Source organism: Nelumbo lutea, chromosome 3 (genome assembly GCF_056320005.1).
Source record: "Nelumbo lutea isolate HS-2025 chromosome 3, American lotus-T2T, whole genome shotgun sequence".
Lineage (NCBI taxonomy): Eukaryota > Viridiplantae > Streptophyta > Magnoliopsida > Proteales > Nelumbonaceae > Nelumbo > Nelumbo lutea.
Window position 1 is genome coordinate 28,032,427 of NC_142686.1, and position 15,638 is coordinate 28,048,064.

The window sequence follows — 15,638 nt, forward strand, 5'->3', positions numbered from 1 at the left end:
TTTTTAAGCACATTCCCGAGCCCTAATCCTCCCTCTTCTTTGCTTCTACCCACAACCCCCCACTTAATTAAATGGTCTTTTTTACCTTCTCTCAGTTCCCACATAAAATCTCATCAAATTTTCCAACTTCTTCGCTTCCCTAGACGGTATCCTAAAGACAGAGAGATAATAGGTAGGTAGATTCATGAGGGTAGCTTTTATCAAAGTGATGGAGGCCCACCACAAGGCCCATCTCACCCCTAGGGGCGACGACTCCTAGGATAGGTCAATTCAAGATAAGGGTAAGTCCAAGAATTCAAGATAAGCAAGAACTGATCCAAAATTAGCAAGATAAAGCAAGACTCTTCCAAAGATTAGCAAGATAAGACAAGACTCTTCCAAGACTCTTTGAAGATTATCAAGAAAGACACCAAGAAGCATCAAGGTTAGCAAGATAATCCAAGATTCATGCATCTAGGGAGATCGGACGGTGGAGATCAAACCAAGGAGAGTTCGATCCTATCAGATTAGATATTTAGATCTATCATAGTTGTTAATTCCTAGTTCTTTTACAATTTCCAAATGTATTATAAATACTGCTATTTTCCCAAAATTATTCATCAATTCATACTCATATTTTTCAGATTTTCTTGAGTTCTCTTCTTTCAGTTTTCGCCACCTTTTCTCTCTCCTAGAGAAATCGGTGTTATTCGCCAGGTGCTAGCGAACGCCCGGTGCTTGCATAGCCAGCTTCGGTTTCCATTGCTTCCACGCTGCGTCACAAAGTGATCCTCCCACCCAAAGAGATATAGTTTTTCTTCCAAATAGCTAGTCTCTTTTCTAACTTCTCCAAGACTGGGGTCCAGAACCTACTCTCCCTAGGGTTTGCTCCCAACGGAAGCCCTAAGTAAGACAAAGGCCAGGAGGAAATGGAGCACTCAAGACAACCTGCAATCGCCTCAACCTCCTCAAAAACTAAATTCACTCTGGCTATGCAGCTTTTTCCTAGATTGATTTTCAAATTAGAGACTCCTTCAAAAATTGTAATCAATTCTTTCAAAATTTCCACTTTCTCACCGAAACCTCCCTCATAGAAGATCATCAAGTCATCTGCAAACTGAAGGTGAGTGACTGGAATTCGGTTTGTGCCTACTCTCCAACCCCTTATCACATTTTCCCTATCAGCTTTAGTGATAATTCGACTAAACACATCAGCTACCAAGGTAAAGAGGAAGGGTGAAAGTGGGTCCCCTTGTCTGATTCCCCTACTAGTTGGAAAAAAATCCCTCACCACCCCATTTACTAGGATGGAATAATGAAAATAGCTAACACAACTAGTCATCCAACTACACCATCTTTCCCCAAATCCACAGTTCCTCAAAATCTCTAGTAGGAACTGCCAGTCCACCAGGCTTTCTCCGGATCAAGCTTACAAATAAAGCCTCTCTGCTTGGACCTCTTCATCTCTTCCACACATTCATTGGCAATCAGAATCTGATCAATTATCTGATGCCCTTGGATGAAAGCCCCTTGAGCCTGACTAATAATGGAGGGGAGGATTTCTTTAATCCTTAAAGACAAGACCTTGGCCAGGATTTTATAAATACTAGTCACCAAACTAATTGGCCTAAAATCTTTAGGATGGAGGGCATCAACTTTCTTTGGAACTAGGGCCAAGAATGTGGAATTAATGCCTTGACTGACTATATGCTTCTCTGCGAATTCATTAAAAACCTCACAAAGATCATCTTTTATCGCCTCCCAACAATCTTGGTAAAAAGCCATTGTAAAACCATCTGGTCTTGGAGCTTTGGACCTGTCCGTCAAAAACACTGCCTTCTTAATCTCTTCTTCCTCAAAGTTTCTTTCCAACCACCTAACCTGATCTTCCTCCAACCTTGACCAATCAATCCCTTCGATTTCCCTCCTTTCTTCCAAGGGTCTTCTGTAAATCGATTTGAAATGTTCAACAAACTTCCTAGCAATATCATCTTGGTTAGTGAATTCCTCCCCCCTACCTCTAACTTAGACACAAAATTTTTTCTCCTCCTCCCATTTGCTACATCATGAAAAAACTTAGTATTCCCATCTCCTTGCTTAATCCATCTATGCCTTGACTTTTTCCTCCAGCTTATTTCTTTCCTCAGTAGGACCTCTTCTAGGTCCTTCTTCAACTGTCCCCTCAGAACTCTCTCCCCATCCTCCATTCTAGATTGAGCCTCTCTTTCATCCAACTCTTCTTTTGTACACCTATTTTCCGTACTCTTTCTTTTGTACACTAAGGGCAGATTTGTCCTTTTTCTTTCTTTAATATAAATATCTCTTTTAGGGTCACAGTCATAAGGTGATACACCCACCAAACTGTTTGTTCTTTTCTCTCTTCTATCTCTGTCTTTTTGACTTGACTTTGAAAATTCATTGGGTAGTGTCCTCCTTAATCTCTCCTTTGTTATGAAATATTGAACCAAGGCAACGGAAATGGTTACCTTGTGTTATCCCTTGGTCTCCAATCCTAAGTGCATCTTGATTTACACTCTTATTATTACTAAACTTACATGTCATATTTTGTTTTGGTTCTACTTATTTTAAAACCTCTTGTTTCTAAGGCATTTGTCTATAAGATTAATTTTGCATTTAATTCTTCATTAATTTCATAAATTAAAACAATGTCATATGCAAACAACATGCACTACGAAATTAAGCCAAATTGGTTCTCCGATACACTAGTTCACTTATTCTCTCCCAAAGTTTCATATTCCCTGATAGTTATTACAATTTTGTACATCACATTTTTTTTTTAAATATAGGCACCATACCACTGTTTCTCCAACCATTAGGAATTTTCTTTTCTTTCATTATCTTATTAAATAGCTCGGTTAGCCATAAGAAGCCTACATCTCCCATATCTTTTCATACTTTTATTGGAATCCCATCAGGTCCTAATGCCTTTCCCTTCTTTATCTTATCTAGTGCCTCTTTTACTCCAGTAGGTCTATGAAGGTATGCATTATTTTTAACAATACTAGTATTGATAAATTCTCCTCCATTAGCACCTTCTCCTTTCCATTCCTTTAATAATTTTTCAAAATAGTTTTTCCATTTTTGTTTGATTTCCTCATCTTTTACCAAGACTCATTGATCTTCATCTTTAGTGCACTTTACATGGTTTAAATCTTTGCCTTTCCTTTTTCTCGGCTTTGCTAGTTTATGAATTCCTTTTTCTCCCTCTTTAGTGCCTAATTTATGGTAAATCTCATCATAAGCCTTAAATCTAACTTCTTTTACTTTATTTTTAACGTCTTTTCTTATGGTTTTATATTTTTCTCAATTTTCTACATTTCTAGCCTTTTGCCATTCTTTGTGGCATGCTCTTTTTAATCTAATTATATTTTGAACCTCTTCATTTTGCCACCAAGTTTCTTTAGTACTGTTGAAGTTCGACCTGCCCTAGAATTCTGTCTTGTTCGTTGACTGTAAAGTAAAGTGAATAGCAAGAAGTAGAAGTAGGAGAGGAAAGAAGAAGAGAGAAAAGAGAGGTCTGGTTCGAATTAGAGAAAAAGTTATCCCTAGATTCGGCCAAACCTGTTGTTATATTATTAACTTATTGGAAAAGACTTAAGTGCCCTTATTTAAGTAAGAGGCACTCGAACTAACATAATAGTACACATCAACATTCACAACAAGTGCAAAGACCAAAATACCCCTTCACTAACACCACTAACACTCCCCCTCAAGTTGGTGAGTATATATCATATAATCACAACTTGTTACATATGTAGTCCACTCTCCCCCGACTCAAACCTTTTGTAAACAAGTCTGTCCACTGGTTTCCTGTACTAACATATGCAATTTCTATCACTCCATTCAGCACATTCTCTCTTTCAAAATGACAGTCAACTTCGATGTGCTTGGTTCTTTCATGAAACACTGGATTGGAAGAGATATGAATTGCTGCCTGATTGTCACAATAGGGCTTCATTGGAGTACTGATGTCATATCCTATCTCTTGTAGAAGGTTCCTTAGCCACACTAATTCACAAGCAGTATGTGCCATGGCCCTATATTCTGCTTCTGCACTGCTTCTTGCCACAACTGTTTGCTTCTTACTTTTCCACGTTACCAGGTTACCCCCCAGAAAGGTGCAATAGCCTGTGGTAGATCGTCTATCAGACATAGAACCTGCCCAATCAGCATCAGTGTATCCTTCTACTACCAGTTTTCCACCACTCCTGTACAACAAACCACGACCAGGAGCTCCTTTCAGATACCTCACAATCCTTAGCACTGCATTCCAATGTGGGACCAAAGGTTTTTGCATGAACTGACTCACCACACTAACCACAAATGAAATATCTGGCCGAGTAATGGTTAGATAGTTTAGTTTGCCTACAAGTCATCGGTATTTGCCAGGGTCTTCAAATACTTCACTTACATCACTGCTCAGCCTCGTATTTGTTTCCATAGGTGTCTCAGCCGGTTTAGTACCCAACAACCCTGTTTCTTCCAATAAATCGAGCACATATTTCCTCTGACACAAATTAATGCCATGCTTAGATCTTGCTACTTCTATGCCCAAAAAGTATTTCAACTTGCCAAGGTCCTTTGTTTGAAAGTGTTCCTGTAGGAATGCCGTCAATCTGTCAATGCCCATTTTGTCATTCCTAGTCACAACGATATCATCCACATACACCACCAATATTATTTTGCCTGCTGAAGAGTCAAGACTGAAGACAGAGTGATCAATTTGGCACTGTTTCATACCAAACTTCTTGACCACCTCACTGAACCTACCAAACCATGCTCGAGGGGACTGTTTAAATCCATAAATAGCCTTCTTAAGTCAGCATACCTTACCATCCTCCCCCTGAGCAACAAACCCTGGTGGTTGCTCCATGTAGACCTTCTTGAGCAAATCACCATGCAAAAAGGCATTTTTGATATCTAGGTGATGGAGAGGCCAATCATACATAGCTGCAAGGGAGATGATGACACGAACTGACCCTATCTTAGCAATCGGGGAGAATGTCTCTATGTAGTCAATGCCATAGGTTTGGGAGTACCCTTTGGCAGGCGCTCAATTTATAAGGACCCCAAACATCTAAATGAATTAAAGAAAAAAGACTCGACACACGATTATCGACCCTAGAACGAAAGGGAACACGATGGTGTTTCCCAAATTGACATGATTTACAATCTAAAACAGAAAGTTGACTCAATGAAGGGACTAAGGACTGCAACACTTTCAGTGAAGGATGACCAAATCTACAATGCCATTGGAGAGGAGAAATGGATGACTGAAGGGCCGTTGACGTTCATCCGCCACCATCAAGATAATACAGTCCACCGGCTTCATGCCCTCCACCAATCTTCATCCCCGTCTTGAGATCCTGAAAAACATAGAGGGGTAAAATGTAATGGAGCACTTAAGGGACTTGGTCAGCTTAGTAACAGACATAAGATTAAATGGAAGCTTAGGTACAAATAAAACAGAGGATATGGATATAAGGTCTAGTCAACATTACCAACACCACAAATAGATGATGTGGAGCCGTTAGCAAGGGTAATAGATTGTGATGTTGAGCAATGGGTGAGAGATGAAAACACACCTGGAGTTCCCGTCATGTGATCAGAGGCTCCAGAGTCAATAATCCAGGGGTTGGGTGTGGATGCCAAACAAGCCATACCTGAGTGTGCAAAGGTAGTTGTGTTCTGTTGCGACTTGGATTGAACAAACCTTTCATACTCATCCCGAGGATCACTCACCATCTCCTTGCCCGGACCATCTGAGGGAGTAGAAGGCATCGGATCAGCTGCCTGGTTCTCCTGTCTAGAGCTGAAACTGGTGTCACTAGTCATGGCATGGTTGGCCCACGTCGAGGGAGGACCATGTAAGTCATAGCAGTAGTTAATGGTATGTCCATTCAAACCACAATGAGTACACTTCCGTGGACCCGAGCGACGTCCTCTACCACAAGCTCCTCCTGAATCTCTGCCTCCAGTACAACCACCACCACGGATATGTGTAGGTCCACCACTACCACTCCTGCTCGGCTGGGCTCCTCGAGCCCCACTTCTGCCACCTCGACCTCTCGATACTGCAAATTCTGATTTATCTGAGACATTATAATCCATAGATCCAATGGAAGTCCTCCGAAGACGAGCAAACACCTCCTCTAAAGATGGAAGAGCAGATCCCCCTAGTATCTGGGCTCATACTGGTTCATACTCAGACTTCAGTGCCACCAGAAACCGTGTCACATCAAGCTGCTCTCACTGTTGCTGTTGAACTTTGACATCAGAAGTGAGAGGATGATAGACGTTTAACTCATTACGGATATTCCTCACCCTGGCATAGTACTCCTCAAGGCTCTGATTTCCCTGTTGTAGATTAAAGTATTCTTGATACAGTTGATATACCCTAGTGGTATTATCCTGACCTGAATACAGTTTCTTAGCATTACCCCACACCTCTTTGGCTGTGTCAAGAAACATGAAGTTCACACTGGTTCTGGGTTCCATACTGTTCCACAACCATGTGATGATCTGTGCATCTTCCTGTTCCCAGTCTTCATACTCCTGAGAATTAGCGGGGGGTTTCTCCTCTCTTATGTGCTTCACTTTCTTCTTCGCCTTTAGAGAAACCTCTACAGACTTGGCCCAAGGGGCATAGTTCTCTCCATTCAGTTTAATGGAGGTCATTTGGACATTCAGGTAGTCAGTAGATATCATGACGCTAGGTTTACTATTACTGTTATCTGTCATTGCCGAACTCCCTTATCACTGAATTCTGAGCACTACACACTGCACACTTCACCGAAATCTGCACACTGATTTCAACAGTAATAAATGCTGAGAACTGCAACACCACAAACCCTACTCACCGAAATCTGCACCCTGATTTCAGCAATATTAAATGCTGAAAACTGCAACACCACAAACCCTACTCGCCGAAGTCTGCACACTAATTTCAGCAATATTACATGCTGAAAACCACACTTGTAACACCACAAACCCTAATCCACAGCTACCGGAAGTTTCACCATTAAGTAGACACTATTGCCCTTCAAATCACACACAAACCAGAATAAACCCTTGCATACTGCAATCTGAAAACCCATCATACGAACTGTACTACATCTCTCATGTATTCCATAACAGAAAATATGCATAAAAAGAAACTTTTCCTCATCGCCTGAAGGCCAACCACACGAAGGACTGAGACATCACTGCACTACACGTACCAGCCCTAATTAGGGCTTAGAAACCACAACAACCAATCACCAACGACACAATCGGAGGCATAGGAACCTCCATGGGAAGAGGGCGATCAATCCTTTTCAGTCCTTTTCCCAGTCTTCAACTCACAACTGAGAAACCCAAGAGAGACCCTAGTTTGAATGCGCAGAAGACAGAAATCTAGCAAGTCTGATTTGTTCAATGTGGCTCTGATACCATGTTGAAGTTTGACCTGCCCTAGAATTCTGTCTTGTTCGTTGACTGTAAAGTAAAGTGAACAGCAAGAAGTAGAAGTAGGAGAGGAAAGAAGAAGAGAGAAAAGAGAGAAGGTCTGGTTCGAATTAGAGAAAAAGTTATCCCTAGATTCGGCCAGACCTGTTATTATATTATGAACTTATTGGAAAAGACTTAAGTGCCCTTATTTAAGTAAGAGGCACTCGAACTAACGTAACAGTACACATCAACATTCTCAACAAGTGCAAAGACCAAAATACCCCTTCACTAACACCACTAACAAGTACTTTGCCATTTCCCTTTATATTCTCCTTAGACATCCTTTGCTAGTTTTTTTTTTTTTTTCTTTTTTCTTTTTTTATATTGTTTGTCATTTCAAACCAAATATCATTAATCTTTCCATCTAAATTCCAATTCCCTTATATTAGCATTTTGTTTCTAAATTGGGTTAGCTTTTCTTCGTTTAGGTTTTCCTAACTAATTCAAAATTTAAACAATATATTTACTCAAATTAAAAAATATTTACTATTAGGGGTTGTCTTGAAAATCGACCCATCATATACTTTATCTTGATTTTATGTAATGTGGTATCAATTCTCAAAGTAAGATTGTAGTGTTGGATGTTGATATCATATCAAATCTTCAAAAAATGTAGCAACGTTGGAATATTTTGTTAGGATATGGTAGATGTATGACTGAAAAAGTAAGAAAAACTTCATTCCGTGATGGTTGAATAGAAACCTTGAAGGGCAACAGCATATATAAGTATATGTAACTAGTTCCCTTTTAGGCAGTCCTCCAAGATTTGTATTTTTGGATACTCAATTCATAATCTATAAATTCACCCTTGTACATTGAAGGAATTTGACTCCATATTTGGTATTAGGTCTGCATTTTGCGAAGAAAAATTGTTTAGATGGCTATTAACTGAAGGAATTTCATGCAAATACCATAGGATGGGCAGGCCCTTAGGCATTGGGAAGTTAGAGAATACTTGGTGCTATTCTGTTTAGCTGACTAAGATGGATTACAATATAATGTAATGCTTGAGGCTGCGTTTGGTTACAGTGCAAAACTGCAAATTTCATTTACACTGGTGTAAATGCATGGGAGTGCAAATAGGTTGAGTGTAAATTCCGGTTTATTTTTGCTTCAGGTTTAACCTTGTCTTGTGTGTGTGTGTGAAAAGTAAAATAGGAAGTAAAATGGTGTGATCCTGCCTTATTTGCAAGGGAATGGAGGTAGTAGGAGGGTTATTTGTTCGGGAGTGAGGTAGGAAGCAAGATGGTGCGGTCCCCACTTTGTGTGAGAGAATTGATGTAGGAGGAACCGAGGAAGGTGGTACAAAATTTTCACCAGTTTTTGAGATGCAAAATTTACACTGCTAGTGAGTGCATATGAAACAAAAATACAAGTTTTCTATCTGGTAGGAGTGCAAATCATTATTACAAACAAATGGATGCAAAACTGAACTGGGTGCAAAATTTGTATTTGGTTCATATTTGCACTGCAACCAAACACAGCCTTAGTAGATGGCATAGCTAATGATGTGGGTAGAGAGGGGTTGTATAGTGATGGATCCATGCCATGGTAAATGTCTTTCTAGGATCTTTTGGTTCTAAGATAGGTCTTTTAAAGTTTTACTGTTTACTACATACTTATTATAAACATATGCATGCTACTTGTCAAAAAGGAAAGAGAATCATGTTTATTTAACAAAAATGTTTGGATCGTCAACTCCTTCATTAAAAAATCTCCAATTTGTTCATGTTGTGTTACTCTATTTCAGGACTTGTGGTGGCTTTGCATGGAAAGGAAACTAGTGCTGGTGACTTTTTGGTTCAAGATATTTTAGAACCTGGTCTACCACCACAAATGCAGCTTCCATGTGGTTCAGGTATATTGATGACCTTCCAGACAGTTCTGTTGTTACAGATTATAATATTTCCAAGGTGATGCTATATTCTAGAAAATGTCTTGAAAGATGGAATACCGGTTCAGACTGACTGGTTGTACTGGGAAAATTGGAGAGTGGAGAAGATCTTGGTTCATAGTTTTGGAACAGTTATCTTATCTCTGGTTTTATGCCTGTTGTGGTTTTAAACTGGGGATGACTAAACCACCAGTTAAACTGGGAAAATTGGGAACTAGACAGGTTTCTGTTTTTTGAAGACATTGATTGGAAGTATCCATTTCCCTCCATGTCCATGTACATTGAGGAAAAGGGCTGTGTTTAGTTCCTACTGGGCTCATGTCTGGACATAGATTTGGTTTGCATCTTCTTTTTTGGATATTCAACAGCATATGCTCGCTTCTTTTTTTTTTTCATACTTTCTACTATTCTATGTTATCTTATTCCGAACTATTTCACACCTTTTGTTCCTGTTATTCAGTGTTTGTTAAAAAGTGGAGACAAACTTTAACCTATGTGACACAAGAGAAGGTCAAAAGCATTGATAATTGAAAAAATTGTTTTTGATCAATAAACATCATTTCTATAATTAATAAGAAAGAGAACATATACAGCAAGTAAAGAGAGATAAGCCCTTTTATCTCTCCCCTCTCATTTCCTTACAATTGTGTCCAAAACATTTGTTCTCTCCCCACCCCTTGTTTGGCCATACAATTTGCAACATAATTAGCTGCTTTGTTAACCCAACAACATTTAACTTCCATATCCTTGGTCAAACATCTTTACTTCTTTAGTTCATTCTTGTATTGCCTAAAGCCCTATTCTTTAACCATGTCATTACTGATTTTGATTCCCCTTCAATTATTAGTTTTTATATGTTCATTTTATCTGCTCTTTGCACTCATTCCATCATAACCATGACTTCCCCTCGGTGAGTCACTATGCTGATCAGACCTGAAAAAACAGCAATTATATACCTTCTTCATTCCAAACAACTTCACCTACACCTGAGTTTGCCAGGTTGCCCATGCTACTGCCATCAAAATTAAGTTTAATGAAGCCTCTCTCTGGTGGAGACCAACTATGAATGATGGTTTCCTTAGTAGAGAATAAATTACACGCTCAAAGAATGTGGTGAATATTGTTATTATATCTCAAACCACAGAAAAGGTTGAGTCAAGTGAGTCATAAATCATATTGTAAATTGTTTATTTTTAGAGTTTGTCATGTTTGAAAATATGCATACTACAAACTCCACTAAGCTTGTCCCAACTGTATGGGGATGTCTACATGAAATACTGCTCTGACATTTCACTTTGTTTGGTATCATGTCCATTATTAAATCATGGGCCTTCAAATCATTAAAAATATTAACTAAAGAGATTTGAAAAAGATTTTAGTTCATTTTCTATCTACATCCTTCACTTGAGTATGCTTTTTATCAATAACCGAAGTAACTCATATTAAATCAAATGTGATTTTTACAGTCTTTACAATAGATGACTGCAAAAGCCTACCCTATTTCCATCATACATGCAAAGAAGCCCCAAAAGATGTTTCCTTGAAACCCATTGTTTAGCTAGGGAATTAGCTAAGCCATTTGCTGAATGCTTGACCCATTTAACATGGCCCCTACCTCCCTTGCAAGATGCTTGGTTTCTCTTAAGACTTGCCTATGGACCCCTTGGCTATCATTATTCATCCAACCCACCACTTGCATCAAATCCCTTTAAATAATTGCTAGAACAAAGTTACCATTTATGCACTGTAAGCGGTAGATAATACGATTAAGTTCAACTTCAAAGTTGATCAGTTCATGTACACAATAGTTCTTTGGCCCACATATTGATAAAGAAACGAATTCATAAGGCTCCTTAAATAGGTTTAGATAATGCAAATAGACCATTTAGTCTAGTAAGGGATGACACAATCTGATTGAAAAATTGAAAATTAAAATGGGAAATGTGTGGGTTTGGAATTTGGTACAAGTCAATTTGATTGAAATGGTATGAATTGAGTAAATCATAACATTCAGTAATTTAATCATAAAGCTTGAATAATAATTGATTTTTTTTAGAAAAAAGAATCAATAATAAGGTTCAGATCTTGAACCATTGGGATTCAGGATTCAAATTGTGAATACTATAGTAAATCATAGGTTTTTGATTACCATAACTTAAGCTCCATTTGACTACTGTTAATAGGACAAATCGTTGCTGCACATTCCTAGGTACACACTAAAGCTGTGTGGTTTCATTGCACTCAGGGGAAGACAAGTATGTTGTTTTTGTTTCGGGGCTGACTGTCGGTAGCAATACTTCTAATCCTCTCCAACTCCAGCTTCTTATTGATCATATCACAGGGCATTTAGGAGATGAGAAGGTCTCTACTATAGTTCCAAATTATTTTTTTTTCTTTTATTAATTTTCATGCTACTTAACTTCTTTACAACATAATCTGCATATAAACTCCATGAATTCAACAGGAGCAAAGTATTGCATCACAAATAGTTCGTGTGGTTGTTGCTGGGAACTCTGTTGAAATTACTCTTGGACTTCTTAATGGACAGGTAACATGACTTTATCTGGTCTTGCAAGGTTCAAAAAAATTTCAGTTCAAAAATTTTTATGGATAATTCAAGTTTATTATTGATGAAGAGAGTTATAATATTTACAATATGCCAAGTATCCCAAAGATTAGGTAGCCAAGGAGGCCACCTTACTAAGTATTACCGTACAGTGTGTATTACAAACTACTGACTTTCCAACCTGTCAGCCATTTTACATCGATAATTCTCTCCTTTTTAACTTTTTAATCTTCTTCATGGTGTTCCTTTTCTTGGGTTGGTATTTTTAGCTCGCCTTTGAATAAGTGACTTCAGCATTTCCTAATTTTGCTTTCTTTTGATTTTTTTTGGGTGATCTGTCATGATATCTGAGATATTTGAAGAAAAACATGTTGTACCCCTTCATGCTTTTGAAACTAAGGAAGCTGTAGTTTCTCATGATAGATTGATATCATTGAAGGGTTTGATTTTCTGTTCTCATGTTACAGCGTATAAAAGTATCATGAGGTTCTCATGAATCTTGACAGTTGTATGAATGATTGAAATATCTAAGTTCACTAACTTCTGTTGTCCAATGTATAGTCTCTTCCAGCATTCTTAATTAAATTCAGAGGAAAAAATAGAAACCAATTTATTTAATAATTTCCCATTATCATTGCTAACTGGAAAAAGAATTAATTAATTGCTTTTATGATGCTAATATGTGGTTGTAGCATACTTCTAAAATGCATCTAATTTTCCTGGTGTAACTTTTATCAAATTTGTGCAGGCTTTGGCTTCAAAGGATCAATCTAGGTTGTCTGAGCCAATTAAAGAGCTTGATATTTTGTTAACACAGGTTGTTATTACTGTAGTGATTCCTAAAGCTAAGTAATTTTTTGTTTTGATCTTTGTTTATTTGAAGTGTTGTCAGATTCATATGAGATGGATATTGGAACTGGTAAACCAATGATCTAGTGAATTTTTGAAGTTCTAGTTTTTTTCATGATTCTACAGGCTTAGCAATTTAATTGCCAGTAAAACCAGTAAAGTTGTGACCCAGTGATCGTTCTGGTTTTACATCTCATCCAGTTCTAGTGATGTTGGTTTATTGAGTTGCTTTCCTGCTACCCTTAATGCATTTATTTGCTTTGTGCAGCTTGCCGCAGCTGTATCTTTGGATATCATGCCAGGGCCTAGTGACCCAGCAAACTTCTCTCTACCTCAACAGGTCCCTCTGCATCATTGACTGTGGTCATGAATATGACAAAATAAAAGTAAAGCTTGTTTTGTTCTGAAATGCCCTTCTTTCTTTCAGCCTTTGCACCGATGCCTTTTCCCTGGGGCATCAGCTTATAATACTTTCGTTTCATGTACAAATCCTCACTCATTTGAACTTGACAATGTTAGGTAAATGAAGAATATCACTTGCATACAAGTTCTTATGAGATTGTATATGCATATAGCCGTATAGGTCATGTGTATCACTAATTCTTTATATGCAAATTGTAATACTATGATATCCAGATTTCTTGGTACATCGGGTCAGAACATAGACGATCTTGGAAAATACTCTGATGCTGAAGATAGCCTTGATTTTATGGAGAGAACATTAAGGTGGAGGCATCTAGCACCAACAGCACCTAATACACTTGGTAAAGATTTGGTTATGCTCTCTCTCTCTCTCTCTCTCTCCCCCGTACCCCCCCCCCCCCCCCCCCCCCCCCCCCAATTCCTCCTTCACTTTATCTAGATTTCATCTATAGCTTTTTGTATGCACAACTTCAATTTAAATGTATTTCTTTGGCTTGCACTAACTCAATTGCTTAGTGAAAGAAATATGGGGTACATACTATTGCTGGTTTATGTTCAGGCGTATACTGTATAAGTTTGTTAAAGTTTGACCTGCCCTAGAATTCTGTCTTGTTCGTTGACTGTAAAGTAAAGTGAATAGCAAGAAGTAGAAGTAGGAGAGGAAAGAAGAAGAGAGAAAAGAGAGGTCTAGTTCGAATTAGAGAAAAAGTTATCCCTAGATTCGGCCAAACCTGTTGTTATATTATTAACTTATTGGAAAATACTTAAGTGCCCTTATTTAAGTAAGAGGCACTCGAACTAACATAATAGTACACATCAACATTCACAACAAGTGCAAAGACCAAAATACCCCTTCACTAACACCACTAACACTCCCCCTCAAGTTGGTGAGTATATATCATATAATCACAACTTGTTACATATGTAGTCCACTCTCCCCCGACTCAAACCTTTTGTAAACAAGTCTGTCCACTGGTTTCCTGTACTAACATATGCAATTTCTATCACTCCATTCAGCACATTCTCTCTTTCAAAATGACAGTCAACTTCGATGTGCTTGGTTCTTTCATGAAACACTGGATTGGAAGAGATATGAATTGCTGCCTGATTGTCACAATAGGGCTTCATTGGAGTACTGATGTCATATCCTATCTCTTGTAGAAGGTTCCTTAGCCACACTAATTCACAAGCAGTATGTGCCATGGCCCTATATTCTGCTTCTGCACTGCTTCTTGCCACAACTGTTTGCTTCTTACTTTTCCACGTTACCAGGTTACCCCCCAGAAAGGTGCAATAGCCTGTGGTAGATCGTCTATCAGACATAGAACCTGCCCAATCAGCATCAGTGTATCCTTCTACTACCAGTTTTCCACCACTCCTGTACAACAAACCACGACCAGGAGCTCCTTTCAGATACCTCACAATCCTTAGCACTGCATTCCAATGTGGGACCAAAGGTTTTTGCATGAACTGACTCACCACACTAACCACAAATGAAATATCTGGCCGAGTAATGGTTAGATAGTTTAGTTTGCCTACAAGTCATCGGTATTTGCCAGGGTCTTCAAATACTTCACTTACATCACTGCTCAGCCTCGTATTTGTTTCCATAGGTGTCTCAGCCGGTTTAGTACCCAACAACCCTGTTTCTTCCAATAAATCGAGCACATATTTCCTCTGACACAAATTAATGCCATGCTTAGATCTTGCTACTTCTATGCCCAAAAAGTATTTCAACTTGCCAAGGTCCTTTGTTTGAAAGTGTTCCTGTAGGAATGCCGTCAATCTGTCAATGCCCATTTTGTCATTCCTAGTCACAACGATATCATCCACATACACCACCAATATTATTTTGCCTGCTGAAGAGTCAAGACTGAAGACAGAGTGATCAATTTGGCACTGTTTCATACCAAACTTCTTGACCACCTCACTGAACCTACCAAACCATGCTCGAGGGGACTGTTTAAATCCATAAATAGCCTTCTTAAGTCAGCATACCTTACCATCCTCCCCCTGAGCAACAAACCCTGGTGGTTGCTCCATGTAGACCTTCTTGAGCAAATCACCATGCAAAAAGGCATTTTTGATATCTAGGTGATGGAGAGGCCAATCATACATAGCTGCAAGGGAGATGGCGACACGAACTGACCCTATCTTAGCAATCGGGGAGAATGTCTCTATGTAGTCAATGCCATAGGTTTGGGAGTACCCTTTGGCAACCAGCTGCGCCTTCAGGGTACTATGCATTTGTTGGAGGTAACTTAATGTCATGGTGTAGCAAGAAGCACAATGTTATTGCCTGTTCAAGTGCTGAGGTAGAATACAGGTCCATGGCTCTTGGTGTGGCTGAAGTGTTATGGTTGAGATCCTTTCTTCTGGAACTAGGGATTGAGTATGAGAAACCATTGTGGTTTTATT

At 38.8% G+C, this 15,638-nt stretch overlaps 1 protein-coding gene across 3 annotated transcripts in view; it reads left to right on the plus strand.

Moving 5' to 3' along the window:
• Positions 1-15,638, plus strand: part of POLD2 (DNA polymerase delta small subunit) — a 48,697-nt gene that overhangs the window by 16,140 nt on the left and 16,919 nt on the right. For all 3 annotated transcript variants that reach the window (XM_088980074.1, XM_088980075.1, XM_088980076.1), the window contains 7 exons: positions 9,239-9,346; positions 11,628-11,743; positions 11,847-11,930; positions 12,697-12,765; positions 13,066-13,137; positions 13,225-13,316; positions 13,434-13,561. In XM_088980074.1, the coding sequence (XP_088836200.1) occupies positions 9,239-9,346; positions 11,628-11,743; positions 11,847-11,930; positions 12,697-12,765; positions 13,066-13,137; positions 13,225-13,316; positions 13,434-13,561 (669 nt within the window). The remainder of the gene's footprint in view (positions 1-9,238; positions 9,347-11,627; positions 11,744-11,846; positions 11,931-12,696; positions 12,766-13,065; positions 13,138-13,224; positions 13,317-13,433; positions 13,562-15,638) is intronic.